This window comes from Rhipicephalus sanguineus, chromosome 8, assembly GCF_013339695.2.
Source record: "Rhipicephalus sanguineus isolate Rsan-2018 chromosome 8, BIME_Rsan_1.4, whole genome shotgun sequence".
NCBI classification, from domain to species: Eukaryota; Metazoa; Arthropoda; class Arachnida; order Ixodida; family Ixodidae; genus Rhipicephalus; species Rhipicephalus sanguineus.
In genome coordinates, this window is record NC_051183.1 from 11717216 (window position 1) to 11734191 (window position 16976).

Consider the following 16976-nt stretch of genomic DNA (forward strand, 5'->3'; position numbering starts at 1 on the left):
CTCATTTGTTTTGGTTCATTGCACTTAACAATGCTCCTTTTATGTCCCTGCAAAATATTAAGCTTTTTATTGAGAGGAATTTGACTTAGTAGTGTTCGTGTAAGGCCCATTTTTAATGAAATTTTCAGTTATGAAAAATTAACAAAAAATAGGACTATGAAAATTAACAAAAAAGGTGTGCTTTATGATGTAGACTAATAGTCTCCTGTGATTATCGCTATTAAAAATGTTTTCCAACACTTGGCCTGATACCTTAAAGATATGAGCTGAAAGCAGATAACACTAGCTGCAACGCAGAAAATACATTAGTTGACTGACGGCATTGAGAACTCCAGGCATGACAACGCTATATTTCTTTCACACCTACTTGCATAAAAAAGTAGGCAAAATGCATGTGTCTTTGCCATTATACCAAGCTCGTAATGCACAACTAAAGGAATGAAAATTGTCTGGTAACCTGCTGAGACCATCGTCAACCTTCACTGATTCACGATGAGGTAGCTCCACGCTCAGGTGCCTCGTGAAACAGTATGCTGTGCCAAGGAGCTTATTCGAGCAGGGTGGTAACCTGTGGTGTCCAGTGTCTCAGGGAACTGCATTCAGCTCTACGACAATACGTCTTTTTTGTGTTTTGCTGAGGCCACGTCAACCGAATAATCACGATTAAATCATTATTCAAAATATTGGGGAGTTATAATTTCCCCGCACAAATTACTACTGGTAAAAAAAAAAAAAAATAAGTTCCAGCGCTTATCAAATGGGTGCTGCAGACCTAGAGCCGACCTGCCAAAGGGGGGCCGGGCCCCTGCTTAAAAATTCGAGAGGGGGCCGGGCCCCCCTGGGCCCCCCCTGACTTTAAGCCCTGGATGTGAAGAAAGTGGACGAAAAGAAATCTTGCCGCCGGTAGTGAGCGAACCAGCAGCCTTCGGATAGCGGTGTATTTGCGGTTGCAGCTTCTGTCCCTGCCGGCGGCAAGTTGTCTTTTCGTCCACTTTACATATATAGTATCACTATTACCACAATACATTTAAAAACAGTACAGTTAACGCCCCCTATCCCTTCCTTGGCTTCATTATGTGTTGGTTTTCATTAAGCTTGTGTCAAACAAAGACACCAGCCCTCAAGATTCCCTTCTTTCGTGACGACGCTTTAATAATAATGAAACATAGATGTTTATTCTCTCTCATTAACATGAAGTAGGCGATACACGCTAAAATAAAATATAAACTGAAGAAAAGAACGTATGTTGGCGGCAACCACAGTATGTCAGGCCTTCATAAACTATATCTTTAACGCACAGTTTATTGCTATTTGCGTTATGTTCCATGTGTAATCCATTTGCCCCACCCCTTCCGCAATGCCTCGTGGCGATGTAGGATAAGCGTGAATCAAAACTAACACGCTCCCTTATGCATTGGCCTAAGATGACTGGAAAGCGGAGGCCATTTTTTTTCTTCCTTCTCGTCGATTGTAGTGATCCCCCTCTCCCTCCCCGTTTTCTGCACCCAACGTGGTCTTGCAGTGTCTCCAGGATCGGCTCACCTATGTCCAAGCGACGATTTAATGTGATTACGTCAGTGTGTGACGTCCCATTATGTGACTTCACGATAACGTCACAAGTTTTGGCAACCTGCGACTTCGCGATGACGATTATTTTTGTTAAACTCGTGTTGACGCCGACAATCACTTCTCGCGTTTGATGAGGCAGCTAAGGCTTTCGCCTCCAAATAAATCCATGGAGATAGAGAAGAATGAGTTCGTTTTAACTAAGGCCAAGTCCGCACTGAACGCAGCCAACTGCGCAGCGCGCGCTTCAAAACAAGCATAAAACAAGCATGCACGCGCGCGTCGTTGCCTACGCGCGCGCCGCCCAAGTTCTGCGGCGGTGCCGTAGGAATCCGTCGCCATCCGGAGGCGGCCAACGCCTCCGGCCGTCACAAGCCTCTTCCTCCTCTCCACCCATGACTGGCTTTCTTCTTCCTGCGCTGAGCCCTGCCGAAGGAATTGTGAACCCCGCAGGCGCGTCCTCCTCCCCTCCCTCGCCTCTGCGCTCGTCTCTCGCCCCGCCACCGCCGCCACTATCGACCGAGCAACGCGGGGCGCTGTTTACCGCTGTGCCGGCTTCGTATTGATTGCTTCGCATCGGACGCCGTCCCCGACACAGTCATGGTATGTGTACGAACTTCCATTCCTTGCAGCTATTCCCGTAGAATATTGTATGCCGCCGTGTAACGTGTGTGAAGAACAATGCCGTCTGAAACGTAGCAGCCGCCCGCATCGCGTTCAACCACCCGCCCCGGCATTTTTTTCTTCTTTCCCGCGCCGGCGGCTTGCTGCGTCGTTGGCCGCCTCCTTAGGACTATCAACTCACGCCGCCAGCATTGTGTCGGCGCGACGCGCTATTTTGGCCGGCGTCGTGTCAAACGCGCCGGCGTTTTTCCAGTTTGTTTGTGCACTGGCGCTCTTTCTGTAACTGGCGCTCGCGTAAAAGACAAGAAAAGTGGGGATCCACCTCGTTTTGTGTGTGGTTCACTTGTTTATCCTTCGAGCAGCGCCCAATCTGTGCTGAGGCCTTCCAAAGTTATCCCTGGGCCCATAGCTTATCTAAATGCGGCGGCGCGGCATTGACGGTATTGTTTTGCTCGCTAATTTTGCACTGTGGCTGTCCCCTCGCAGCGTTGTAATGGCGGGAAAGCGGCGACCCACACGAATACCGCCGCTCCCGCGCCCGCCGCAAACTAAAAAAAAAAATCAAATAAAATGTATCTAGTGACACCGGTAACACCGTTACACGTAGTAATCGTCTTAACACGCGGCTGCACTTTGTTCTATGCACAGTGGCGCTGTAGCTGGCCCGGCGTATAGATGCCTCGTGTTTTTCTTTGTCACCGACCCGGAGGGAGCGGCGATCGTGGCCTAGCATTTTGCGGTTCGGAAGTCTGTGTAAAGTTTGTAGTACGTAGCGCGTACTTTGGCCTTTGCCACGCCGCTAGCGTTCGCGTAGTGCGCACTGCGGTTTGTTAGCCTCCTACGTAGGCGATACGTCAAACCTGCAAAGCGCTTTGTGTGTGTATCCTTCTGCGCAAACATCCGCAGCTGTCTCAAATACAAAAGAATGCATCGTCTGACCGTACCGCAATCGCGGCATTTTGTGGAATTCGGTTGTGCTCGAGAGAAATGGGAACAAAAGAAGCAAGGCAGACGTTTAAATCAAGTAGCCACCTGTTGTAGAATTTGAACAACACGTTTTTTCTTTGCTACCGCTGCTTCGCCTCGTGTTTTGAGGTGACCTCGTAGCTTTGAGGCGGTCGGCAATATTGTTTTCCTGCTTCGTGGAGCTTTGACAGGCTGTTCACTTATTGCCCAACCATTTACCAAGTTATTTCACTAAACTATCGCAATAAACCTGCATAAAATCTATCATTTCGAAGATCATTCCATATAATCCATATAATTGCGTGCATTGGCGATGCAATCAGATATGCTCCATTAATCTCAATTGATTGCCCTGTGTAGGTGTTGTGTGGTGTTTGCTCTTAAATCTTTCACTTTGGTGCACGCAATCCTAAAAAGTCACCGCCCCCTCTTTTTTTTTAACGTCTTTGTTTGCTTTGCCGCATTAGTGGTAGTAAAGGCTGAAAGTCACCTTATTGTTTATGGCCGAGTTCTTGAATTTCCTTAACTTTTTCGTATAAGCTTCACATACTATAAAAAACACCTGTAGCCGCACCTGACGCCACCTTACGGCCCCAGCTTAAGATGTGCATGATATACAGGACATCGTAACCATATACCTTTGGGCAAGCGCGTTTGTTTCGTTGTATGGGTGCGCAGTTGAATGGCTGTCACTAGAGCTTTAGGCTTACTGCGTGGTAGTAAACTATCCTTTGCGAGGTTTGCGTAAGGAGAGTCAGATTAATATAATTACACTTTGCAAAAGTTTGCTTTCCTGCAAGAACGTTTTGCAAACGAGAACTCTTGTTCACAGAACGCTTATCTCATTCTAAGCACGTTCCACATTCCGGTAAAGATGAGCAAGCACCACAAAGGCTTCGCAAAACACGCTGCAGGAATGTCACGCCTCATTGCAAGTTTCCCGGGAGAAACCAAGAAAGACTGGGATTAATGGTGAATGGAAAAACATAGTTGGTCTGCTAATCTGTGGTCGAGGTATGTTCCTGTGGAAAACATACCTGCTCACGCATGCGCTGTAAATATTGTGCGAGCTGTTAATTACTGCTTGAATGTCGGACCTCGGAGCAAGTTTCTATGACGTACTGAGAAAAAGGGTGAAAGGAAAAGACTGTTCAGTGCTGGATGGGAATTTGTTGTGGTAGCCTGTAGTCGAGGCTACTTGGTTGGAAAGTACATTTGCTCGCGCATGCGCAGTAACGTTCTCGCAGTGTCAATGGACGATTTGCAGAAATTAAAGGCTCTATTTTTTTCTTTCTCTCTCCTTGTGCTTTCATCGCCCCAGTTCCAGTGAAAGTTCCCCCCCCCCCCCCCCATAAACGACAGGCTTCTCATGCTTAGGCTTAGAGGCAACAATGAGGCGAGACAATCCCAAAGTAACTTTTGAAAATCGTTTGTGGTGTTCGCATGCCTTCACTGGAAGTAGGAGCCGACGAGCGAGAAAAGCAATCTGTGAACACTTCGAAGGAAAGCCGTCTTTTTTTTTTTTGCATATCGGTCCAGGTGACACCTGTTGTTGAATTTCAGCGGATCATTTCTTTGCTACTACCGTCAAGCGTCTCGTGGGTTCAACTTCTATTGTTTTGTTTGTTTGAGTAGAGGAATACTTGCTGTGTTCTGGGTCTCACCTGCTTGTTTGAAGCCCGATTATCTTTGCATTTTACTGCGGGACAAGTTGCAGCGGCCATCGCACATACCAACCCTCCTACGCGCGCATTTAAGGAAAAAAAAAAAAAAAACGTTCCCGTAGCTGAAGACATCGCCGTGCAAACGTTGTTTCTTTCCGAGGTCGGACGCCCCCCTTGGAAAATTCTTTCCCGCTCGCGGAACATTCTTTGCAACGTAGCTCGTGTCGTCGGTTTAAAATAGCGTGTTTGCCGGGGGTGCTTTGAGCTGGTTTGCGGTAAACAGGCAAAACACACAATGCCAAGCGCGCGTTTGTGCTGTGGTTCTCAGTGATGTCTATTTTCGCTCCGTTGGCGACAATGCGCATTAGCAGTTTTTGACTAGTTGGTTCGGTACATTCAGTGAAGCCATAGCGCTGCAAACAGTAGTAGTGCAAAAAACAGTTGTTAGTAGCGCACGTCCTATCCCGCCACGGTGGTCTAGTGGTTACGGTGCTCGACTGCTGACCCGTAATCGAATCCCGGCCGCATTTCGATTGATGCGAAAATGCTCGAGGCCCGTGTACTTAGATTTAGGTGCACGTTAAAGAACCCGAAGTGGTAGAATTTTCCGGAGCCCTCCACTACGGCGTCCCTAGGGATCATGTCGTGGTTTGGGGACGTAAAATCCCAATAATCGATCATTTTCATAATCGTAAAGCTAGTCTCACTTCGATGGAGTTTGCGAAACTAGTGGCGGCTAGTCACTTCTGCAAACAGTGTTCAAGCGCTAGCTTGCGCTATGACGCGGGAAACGTAACTCAGCTCGCTTTATGTAAACAAGCATAACAGACGAACCCCAGCACGTGCAATTAGGACCTCCTTTCCACTTGAAGCGCGACAGGTGCCGCCATTAGTTGGGCGAATGTACAGCGCACTTGCGGATTATGAAGATGGTCCCTGTGTTTTCAGCGCTATGGCTTCATTGAGTGCGACAGCGGTGTCGGCCTGGTTGTCGCCCCCCAACCATTTGTCAGATAACCGAAGTAGGCTGACGTCGCAACACTGGCTCGTGTTATCGGCCATCCCCCCCCTTTGTGCCTCTTCTAATCTCGCACAACGCTCCCGGAGTAAAAACAAGCAGCCGCACGTGGGTCTCTATATAATCAGCCGGATAAGCTTTCGCGAGGATCTGTTCCCGCTGGCACACAGGTGTCACATGTGAAGGAAGGGGACATGAAACAGAAAAATACGGGCTGTAAATTGACACTTTGCAAAATGATGTCCATGACCTTAGCCCTCCTGAGCCGTGAAATAATTTTTTGTCGCTAAAAAGCTGCTCCAAGAATATAAACGCAGCCGTTTTACACAACTTGCCACAGCTGCACGACACATACGAAGTCAAGCCAAGAGGCAATCGAAAACCAACATGGCCGACGGTACGACTAGCGTGGGTACAGTGAACAAGCGTGGGAGCACGAGGGACATTTCGGCTGCAGAAATGAAACAGCGGCAGCTATTTCGTGTAGTCGCCACCTTGATCACCAAAAACGTACAATCGGGCGATCAGCAACCGCGACACGGGCAACGACAACAGATACAAATGAAACATAGCCGGCGTCCAGTCGCTGTAGTTGAGCGAGGCTTTCTTTAAGAAACTTTCGTGCGTGCTATTACGTCATCAAACCAGCAATCAGTTAATCTGGTAAATAATAAGATATCTACGAATTACGGAAGTTCCTTATACAAGCAGCCACCTCCCTAAAAGGTCCCTGGCGTCGATACTACGCATTAGGTCTGAAATCGAATGCGAATGTGTTTCGTGACCTCATTCGACAGGAAATCTTGCTTTCACAGAATGGAGTTTGCCCGTGTGGCAGCTAACAAATGACATTACAAACGTATGACGGTTGCTGTAAATTACATTAGATTTGCCGCGTGACAGGGGTGTTACTTGCACCGGGGAGCTTACTTCGCTGGAATGTGGAGGGGTGAACGCGCTTAGCGTGAAAAGCATTCCGCGAAGGAGTTTCGCTCGGTTGGAAAAAAATTTTTGCAGGAAAGCCAACTTAAGATTTTTGCGAAATGTCAATCCGCCTTTTTCATTTCCCTTTGCTGCCCTTCTGTGGTTATTAAGGAAAGGAAAAAGGCACCTAATTTCTGTCTGCCTATAGGCGACACAGCGCAGTGCCTTGTAGGGGTGGGGGGTAAGGAGGGAATAAAAGAAAAATAGGAAAATAGAGAGAAAAGTGATAGAGCCATCCATCCAATGAAGAGAAAAGAGGATAGGAAAGATGTGGGAGACGATCACGGAAGTTCAGGGACGGGACCACGAAACACAGCCAGAGGCACGATGCACAACATCGACGAAGCGGCGAAGGCCCCGACGATGAGCGGCGCACGGCATAGCGGGCGAGGCGACCGTCACGGGGCGCCGATCAGCGAGAGGTACGAGGAGTAATCCAGGACATCGCGGCCGGCACGTCCGCCTTGCTTGAAATCCCCGTTTTCTTGGGACAACCGGGAACGCCAGCACGAAAGCCTCCGAGATCAGGGGTGCTATTCTGGACAAAGGGCTGCTACGGCCTCCGTGATGGGCTTAAAATACCGCCGTTACGTAAATTGAGTCTGGCGGAATTTGAAAGTGTCCAGAATAGCACCCCAAGGGGCGTTTTGCGACATTCCGCTAAGGGATGGGCGCATGTGCCGTGGCACCTTGAAAAAGGCTGATAGCATCCTCTAACAATACCAAGAAAGCCAGTAAAGATGCAGGGATGCGCGGAGGGGTGTCGACGCCTTTGAAGTCGACGCCTTTGAAAATCCCGCACCAGCGACGTCACATTTTGGACGCTGTCTCGTCGGGTCTTAGCGAAGGTTTTTTTTTTTTTTTTTCGAAAAAGAATCTGGTCGTAACAGATCAGTACTAAAAGACGGGACAACGTGACATTGCAAGAGTTGTGTGCAGTGTATAAATGGTGTTGGTACTGCGCCACAGTCAGTTTCTATGTACTTCGAGATGCCTTATGCGAATAGTGGAAGGCTACCGAGGCCTAATTGTTCGAAAGAAAGCCTTTCCATGGCAAAAAGAAAAAAAAGTTGCCCGGGAGTATAGCTCATTTTCGTGACTTCAAGCATGGCTGGAGTGTTCCACCACGGCCGGTCTGGAGGCGCGCGCTCGCTCCCTTCCTGCGATTGAGAAACCTGTCGTAGGAAGGAGCGAGCTCGGGCCTCCAGACCGACCGTGGTTTCATAGTTGCCTTTCCCCATACTGACACACATTTGTGTCGCTGGTTTTTAGGCCGGAAACCTGAACGTCCTGGTAAATTTCGTCAGGGATTCTGGCATCGCTGCCCCGGCCAAACGCAGTGATTCCACTCCTGCGCCAACAGCGCCAAAGTGCGCCAAATTGTATTTACTGCGCCATCCTGATAATATCGACGAAAATTGCGCCAAACTGCGCCGAAGTCTCGGGTTTGGGGGCGTCTATCACCAGCAATCGCACGACCGGCGCGTCAGAACATGTGCAGCTTGATCTTGGGGCTGCCAAAGTCGCAACCATGGACCAAGAATTATTCCGCTGAATTCGGGACGCGCGTGCGTCCCGAATAAGCCACGATGCCATGCACGGTGCCGACGCAGCTTCTGTTCTGCAAGTCGGCTCGACAGCAAAACGCGCTCTCCGCAGAGGCTCGTGACGTCTAGGCCTCTCGGTAGCGAGAAAGTGCGACGGCGATTCATCGGCGGACGTCGTCTGTTCTAGAAACGCTGCTGATAGCTCGTTTCAAGCGTCGCACGGCACGTAAGGAAAGCAATGTTCAGTAATAACTACATGTGTGCTGCTAAAGTGTCTGTCATCTTCTGTTTCCGGACATCGCGGAATGAAATCTGGGATCGCTAGCAGTATATATATGGAAGAATATCGAATTTCCCTTCCTTCGCGTTTATGGAAGAGCACGCGAACGGTGGAAACGCGTTCACACTTTTCCTCAGGTATACCGTACTTTATCCATGGATCTTCATTCGGAAGAGCTTTTTCGTAATTGCTCATACCAGCACGTCCGAGTTTAATCACTCTGCGGTAAATACCCCCTAAAAGGCCCTGCCCTTTCGAGCTCACGTGCTAGAGCTCCAATTCGAATTTTTTGCTTTCTTTTTAAAAATGTCATCTCATTAATAAAAGCATATATCCCGGTCGGAGCAACCGCAAATACGTAGCTGTCAGTAGCGGGCCCGTCGCTGACGGCCCACAGTGAAGCGGCTACCCCATATTACACGTCCGCCCCTCGCTTTCGGGGGTCAATAGCTGACGGGTAAAAAAACTCAGTTTCGCTTAAGGGCGAAGCAATGAATGCGATACCAACAAATTGTATTGTTAAACGAAGTAAGGCTAGTAGCTAACTCTTTTGGATTCGATCTCGCGTAACTCAACAAAACACTGGTTTAAGGGAATATGGCCGCTCCAGGAACTGAAGCGTTTTCTTGCTCTGAGTTCTCTAAACACGAAGTAAGCGTTGAGAGCACAGCAAGTTTACGAGCCGTCTCCTGATGCCTCGAGATGGCGCGCGCGCAAGCGACTGCGCCCTTGGAACGATGCGGTCCCCCCCCCCCCCCCCCCGCTCCCTTGGCGTCCTTTCATGCTCCTTACGAAAGACGGGCGGGGCGTTTCCTCTCTGTTTGATGAGCATTTGACGGCAGGCCCGCATGCGGGAAGATGTTATCTCATGCGCTGTCCGTGCGACGGAGACAGACGGCCGGCTAGCTTAATCTCCGCTTCAGCCGCGTTCGTCGCCAGCGCTCGCGAGCTTTTACCCGCGGCTAGAATGCGCGTGGTGATGTTATTAATTTGGTCTTTATACAAAAAATTACGGCAATGGCGACGCCAAAAATCCGCGGAGAGCGTCCATATAATTGTTATCACAATAACCATTTAAAAAAAGTTGAGGAGCCATTTCACTCTGTGAAGTGGATGATAAGCGAAGCTGTTTCGCGCATGGCAAGGAGGTGACATGGTGGAGGACAGTTTGGTATGTAAGGCCAGGTTGTTAACGTTCAATACGCAATATTAATGCGAAAGCATCAGATGCTTTAGCAAACACGAAAATTGACCGTCGGCGGCGTCAATCGATTGATGCAAAAATAATTATGTGATAGCGTCATCATCACGTCATAGATCGTCAAAACTTGTGACGTCATCATGGCGTCATATATCGTGATGTCACGTGATGACGCCATCACGACATCGTCGCTATACGTTGCTTCCGTAATCGGTGCGCCGATCATGGAGCTAGCGCAAAACCAGGTGAGGTGCAGGTAGCTTGCAGAGAAGGAGGGGGAAGATCAACCCGTCGATCGAGAAGAAAAAGAACCTGGCTTTCGCCTAGGAGTTTTCTTAGGGGAATTTATTAGGGACAGTGTGGCTCTTTGGCATTGAGGCACTGGTGTACATCACGGCGTTTGTCTACAATGTCTGCTGATAACCACATAGATGTATTCAGAGTGTTATTTCATAAAGCGCAATTTTATTGATCTGGTATTCTGTCTTTTGCTAGTGTCGAAAATAATCGCCGAAGAGGTTAATTCAGAACACTCAACTGCATGAGCCCTTATTTTTTCATTAGCGAGTGAAGTATGGAGTTCTCCTGAGATGATTTTTTCCATGAGATTTGCAATGAATCGAAATATTTCTAGCCTTCATAAGAGCCCCATAGTAATATTCCGGTGCTTGAATGTTATTGCAATATGCTTCTGTAGTGCACTCCAGGATGTAAAATTTGCTGCTCCAGAGTGCTCCCAGATGCAAAATTATCTGCTCCAAAGTGCTCCAAGATGAAAATTTTGCTGCTCCAAAGTGCTCCAAAAGGGAAATTTTGCTGCTCCAAAAATTGCTCCAAATCAGAAGTCCTCGGTAGCATCACTGCAAACGTAATGTTTCACGTAGTGACGATGAACCTTTAACTTCTAATATGCGTAGTGTTTACACTAGCCAAGAAAAGTCATGGTTCGAACGGAAACCAGCTAGCACGACTGTCTCATGGGTAAAGGGCAGCTGGTGCGCCGCGGTTGTGTGGGCAGAGCTCACACTCTTAGGTTGTAACCGAGTGTAGTGAGCCCAGTTCGCAAGGTTATGCTGCAAAATCAGCATTCGCAAGGTAACTGCAATCGAAAAGTGTTTCTGTCAATGGGCGCCGTTACAAGTGCGATGCTGCCGCTTTTGCACTCGGAAGATGTTCGCGTTCACGGTGAGCTTAAAAGAACATGCGCTGCTCGTACATGTTTGGAAACCTTGCTCTGCAGTAGTTGGGTGCCGCGTACAGGGCCGACCGCTCTTTTGAGTAGCTGTAAAATGATTGGGGAGGGGGGATTGCATCCATGGAGACGGGATATACATTCGGGTTTGTAACTTTAGTTTTATAGCTCTTTTACCGATTCGCCCAAGGTATGCTCCTACGATTACATTTATATAACACTCAAATCGCTGGTCATTCGGAGCTATTTCGAAAGCATATTCAGCGGTGCAAAAATATGAGGCCAACGAAAAGGACGCCTAATGAACGCCTGTGTGAAAATGACCTCGCGCCCTTAGCGACAACAGTCAGCAGTGCAGATCGTGTGTACGTGTCGGATTGACTACATCACCCATAACCCCACAGACATTCTTGAGCAAAGCGTACTGTTCATTAACGAAAGTGCAGAAAGTCGTGCATATTTTATGCCTTCTCTGGCATTTTGTCCGTTCGGTCCACCTGTTACACGACGGATGTTAGGGCTAAGTTGGTTTAAATGCATTTTCGAGCGGCAGCGCTTAAGGCAAGCGCTAGTGTTTGAGCCCGTTGGTACATGTCCATAAAAAAACAAGAAACGAACCACAGGACCCTGTTTTGTCTGTCGTCTAACGCAAGCAATACAAACCGGTTTGCCGTTCAGATGTGTTGGGGTTGTCTTGCTTAAGTCTATAGAGAGAGTGTGCCTATTCTCTTCGCTGCACTTGTAGTCTTACGAGCGGAAGCCGCAGACGCGGATCTTCGTTGGAGGCCTGGGCGACAACATGGCCAAGGACGACCTGGAGCGTGAGTTCGGCAAGTACGGCCGCCTCAACCAGGTCTGGGTGGCCCAGAACCCGCCGGGCTTCGCCTTCCTCGAGTTCGACGACGATCGGGACGCCGACGAGGCCATCCGCAACATGAACGGCGTCGTCCTCAACGGCTCGCGACTCCGGGTCGAGTACTCCCGCGAGCGGGGCGGCTCCCGAGGATTCCGCGGAGGACCGCGTGGCGGCGGCGGTGGAGGAGGCGGCGGGTACCGCGGAGGACCCCCGAGGCCGTCCCCCGGTGGCGGCGGCGGAGGCTACCGGTCGGGCCCACCCCGTGGCGGCGGAGGTTACGGCGGCGGAGGTGCCAGGCGCGGCCCGGGCGGCGGCGGCGGCTACGACTCGTGGGGCCACGACGACCGCTACGGCGGTGCCGGCGACGATGGCTGCCAGGACTATGGCACCGGCTCCAGCCCGCGGTACCGTAGCCGATCTCCCTTGGGAGCACAGAGGTATTCTGTTCGAGGAGGGATCTGATCGCGGAGGTGTGTGCTGCGCGCGCCAGTTTAGAACAGGGGGCGGATGAACTGCCCGACCATCTCATACTTCCCGTTAGCTGTCGTAAAGCCCGATCGCGGGTCGGATCGGCTCGAGGGCTCGCGAGCGCTGGCTACGATAACCTGCTTATATAGGCACGGTCTATAACACCATCGCCACCATATATAGACGGTCTGTAACACCATCGCGGACTGTACCCGAGCGTTCGCGACGGCTTGTGCCTCTACGCGCCAGTGTTTAACTCTACAAGGGCGGATGAACCGTCCCAATTCGTCTCTGGTGACCCCGACAATCGCCACTGGCCGAAGTGAACTCTGTGCCGCGAACGCTCTGTACACCTCCCTCCATCTTAACAGCACCGAAGTGTTTCTACTACGCGACATTGTGTCTCGCTCGCTTTTTTATCGCTCAGCCCTAATGTCGACACTGCGCCACAACGTGTGCCCAAACGAACTTTCTTCGTGCTTAACGCCCAACGAAAGCAAGCGATAGAGCCGATCCAGCGTCACATCTGTGGTTTCCCAGACAACCGTGGGATCCAGGAGTCAAGCGACTGTCCTTGGAACAACCTGACACAGCGCAACCGTTTTCGTTCGCCACCGTCACCCCGAGCTTCGGCCGCGGCAGTCGCATTGTGATCGCCTGTGCGCGTTAGCGTCACCAACAGGCCGTCAGAATTCATTCGGAGCCCTCTGTATACACTCAAGTAACCAGTCTAGCGTACTTCAGTCACTTTCAGCACGTAAAACCTCGCGATCATTCATTTTTAGTGTCGGGTTAAATGTAATGGATGGATGGAAAAACGTAGAGGTCCGTTAGGTCGCGCTAGTTTCGGTGCCCGAAGCGGCCCGGTCGGACCCAAAAGGCCTAGCCTTTCGGCCGCTTCGCGGGCCCGTTGGACTATGCCCATAGCTGTTCTTCTAATGTGAGACTGCGTAGAGCTTTTACAGCACTGCAGCACCGTTAGCTCTAAAAATAGCATAAAAAAGTGCTCGTCTTCAGTGTAAGATTAGGGGGCGGCGCCACCACCCGCTGTGAAACGAACTCTGCTCGCAAAAAAAAAAATAAATAAATAAATATGGGGAAAGTGGGGTCGCCTGTATGCATGACAAAAATCAGACGTTTTCGCCCTAAAACCCGGCGTCGCCGGCAACGCCACGACCTAGCGTCACAACGGTGCCTTCTCTCCTCTCCACTCTGCAGCGGCTACAATTGAGGCGCTGACGCAGTCGACACTCGGCCGGCCCGGGTCGACTCGCTACTTCTACTACTTCGCACGGCCGTCCCTTCCTTCCTGTGTCGCTGAATTGGCCGGCCTAGAGAGAGAGCGAGAGTGCTTGTGCTACTACTACGCGAGTGCTCTTCTCACACACAGCGTTTTTATTTCTTTCGTATTTTTTTTTTTTTTTGCCGGGGGTCCCCGTCTATGGGTACGGCGGGCCCCCTGCCACACGGCGTCACGACAAATAAAAGCCAAAAACACATTTTTTTCTTCACTCGGGGTGGTGACCCTCGGGCTTCTTCCCGCCACCCGATGACTCGGTCTCATTTTTCTTTTCACTGGCCTCCGAGCACGAGCTTGAGGAATTCCTCGCGAGTCTTGGGGTCTTCCCGAAACACTCCCAGCATGCAGCTCGTGATGGTCTTGCTGGACACCTTCTGCACGCCACGCATCACCATGCACATGTGCCTGCGTACAGAAGAATCAATTGACACGATCAGGAAAGTGGCTTAGCTGTGACAGTGTGCGGTAAGTAACGTAGCCTAGACGTAGTCTGTCTGTGGATGACCAAATCATGCAGTAAGCAAGTAGCGGTGCCATAGGCTTTGAGACCGCAGGGCTAAACATGATTGCGTAAACGTATGCCATTGAACGAGGCATGTCCGCTGCAGCAAAGTCTGAGGACTGCAAGACATTGCAATTTTTTTTTTCGAGGCACACGTCTAGCCGTAGCTACGAAACGTAAACTGGGCGAACACGCTGGACTAGTAGCTCTATGACGATTTCGTAGTATTTTTTCTTCAGTGGAACTCTGGTCAAAGTGCTATCAGGGAAAGCCTCCGTCAGAGCCCTGGTGGGTACGTACTGTACTTGTGATGTCTTTCAACGGTTCATGTCAACGTGATTTGGAGGTAAACGCGTGATTGGCTGCAGTGAGAGACCAGGACTAGTTTCATGTAGGTCGTAGGTAGTAATCGACACTTCACATGGGTAATGGGTGGTAGACCAAACGACGGTGACTTCTAAGCGTCAGCATTATCGGCGCGAAGCAGCCGGTAGAGAACCTAGAATCTTGCACCGCTAAGTGTAATTGTGTGCGGGAGGGCCCACGTACTCGACTAGACCGTGGTGCTACGGGCCTGCGCTGTTCGGACGAGAGCACGCTGGGGTTTTCCGGTTGCACCGGGGTTCCTGCCGCACGCCTATGGCGAGGAAGCGCGCTTGCCAGGTAGTGAACTTTGTGGAACAATGCAATCGACTGAGAGCGTGAACTTGAGTGCACGGTAAGAACGCGTTCTTTCCTTCGCGTTTAGACTTGCTGCGCAAGCAATAGGAGCAAAACTAGGACACTACTGTGGAAGAACGTGCTAGATTATAGCTTTCTGCCTCCACGCAGACTATTTTGCGCCGCCCAGTGGTGTAGGTGTTTGATGCAAACAATAAAAGGTATTCCAAGAGTACACGTGTGTTTGAAGTACTTATGTCCAGTTTGTGTGAAAGTTTACTCCATACACAAGATTACATGTGTGGTTTCCAGTGTTGTCGGTAACGCGTTACAAGTAACGGCGTTACCGGTAACGCGTTACTTTTTTCAGTAACTTAGTAACGTACTCGTTACTATTTCGGAACTGTAACGGGTAACGTACTTTCGTTACTATTTTTCGGTAACGTGAGGTCTCACGTTACTCGTTACTTTTCATTCCAATTATCCTCGCAGCCTTAGACAAAATTAGTTCGTCTTGTCGAAGCGCCTTTCTCAGAACTCGCCCCGACGTTATTTTGTCCCTCTCTCATCATTCATACTCGCTACAGTTATTTTGTCGCTGCGGCAGACTGCTGTCGGTCCGCCAATCGTTGACAAAGCGACCCCGCACGGGGTCCTTTTTTGCGCGGGGGAAATTGCAATGGGGAGCAAACTGCCGAAATTTGCTATAGCTTCGGCTACCTTGCTATCGAGTTTCAGTTGTCGTTGATTGGTTATGGAGTTTCAAGTTGTTGATTATCGATGACGTGAAGTGAAATGCAGTCCTCGTATCCGTCAAAAGTGAGCTCTCGAGATTTCCTCGGCTTACGGACATCAAGGCTAGGTGTGATCTCCAACACAACGGAGGATGACTTCGTCGGAAATGCCTTCTCGACATCATCGCCGTGTGAAGATGAGAGACTGTCTCAGTACCGTTGGTGCCGCATGGCATTGCGTTGAGCGGGTTCAAGGAAAACTTTCCGCGCATTCACCAGCTCTTCCTTACAGTGATTACACGAGTACCATATAGCGCATCCGTCGAGCTCCTATTCAGCATAGGTGCGCACGTATTCGCTAAGAAGCGAGTCAAGCTGTCCGGTGACAGCTTGGAAATGCAGCTGTTGGTTACATTCAGCACTTGGTAGTTACATTAGGAAGTTGTCCCTGCAATACTCTAGCACTGTTCATAAATTCAGTATTCAAAATTAGTTTTGCTTCTTGCTGTCTGCAACTTGCGACTACGTTTCTAGTTACTGAATTCGTGCGAGCGAGGCTAACGCTAAACACCTTCACATAAACAAACGCCATATTCGTGGTAATAATACAAGTTAAGTTAAATAAAAAAAAAGAATATTCATGCGCGCATACTTTTCCCTAGATTTATTCCATTTAAGCATTTCTTTACTGCTAAAAAATATGCGCATTCATTTTGTAAGTAAACGCGCGCCGTTGTAATTACTGCAAATTTCCTCAGCGACGTTTTATTTGCGGAGAACGTTGACGATGAAATCGATCACTTTTATTTTGTTGTCCCACTGCGAAAAAAATGACTTCCCCATGTGCCGCAGAGTCAGAAGCCGTCACATTAACTATACAGGCAACTTTAGGCAGTGCTGCCAAGGTACAGCGCATATGTGCAAATTATTCTCGTTAGAATTAAATCAGTACTTCGAGTAAAATTGTTGTTTCGGCTAGAACTTTTATGGGAAATATAAATACGAGCTTTATAAAGTTGCTATTGTACGTTCCTGCTGCGAAGACGTACTGATTAAGATTTCTGACTATGGAGTAACGGCACAAGTAACGTCCGTTACTTTTTTTCGGTAACGGTAACGGTAACGCGTTACCTTTTTTTATGGGTAACGTAGGGCAGTAACGCGTTCCTTTTTCTTTAGTGTAACGAGTAACGTATTTAGTTACTTTTTTTCGGTAACGCGTACAACACTGGTGGTTTCCGACGAAGTCCATGCGACAACGATATTATGGTATTAGCCACCCTAACGTGTACAGCTAAAATCTCAAAATGTACGCTCGTGTGGTCGCGGTTCCGCAGGTGTGCTTATGGCACCCGAGCTGTCGGCAAATTTTAACAACACCAGGAAAGCCATTCTCCGTGAGTGGTTGGTTGAA

At 49.4% G+C, this 16976-nt stretch overlaps 2 protein-coding genes across 4 annotated transcripts in view; one reads left to right on the forward strand and one right to left on the reverse strand.

Moving 5' to 3' along the window:
* The first annotated feature begins 1985 nt into the window (after positions 1 to 1985).
* On the forward strand, positions 1986 to 13865 carry LOC119401377 (RNA-binding protein Rsf1). Of its 3 annotated transcripts, none has more exons than XM_037668116.2 (3): positions 1986 to 2169; positions 11788 to 12335; positions 13585 to 13865. In XM_037668116.2, exons 1-3 carry the CDS (start codon positions 2167 to 2169, stop codon positions 13595 to 13597), a joined length of 564 nt encoding a protein of 187 aa, XP_037524044.1. In that variant the 5' UTR covers positions 1986 to 2166; the 3' UTR covers positions 13598 to 13865. The 3 variants fall into 3 exon arrangements, with proteins under 3 accessions (XP_037524044.1, XP_037524043.1, XP_037524042.1); XM_037668115.2 differs by having other exon boundaries at positions 11788 to 12302; XM_037668114.1 differs by having other exon boundaries at positions 2025 to 2169; positions 11809 to 12335.
* Positions 13866 to 13930: 65 nt separating this feature from the next.
* LOC119401376 (GTP cyclohydrolase 1) overlaps positions 13931 to 16976 on the reverse strand; it is a 46601-nt gene continuing 43555 nt past the window's right edge. The window contains exon 6 of the mRNA XM_037668113.2: positions 13931 to 14071. Within this exon, the coding sequence (XP_037524041.1) occupies positions 13939 to 14071 (133 nt within the window). The 3' untranslated portion in view covers positions 13931 to 13938. The remainder of the gene's footprint in view (positions 14072 to 16976) is intronic.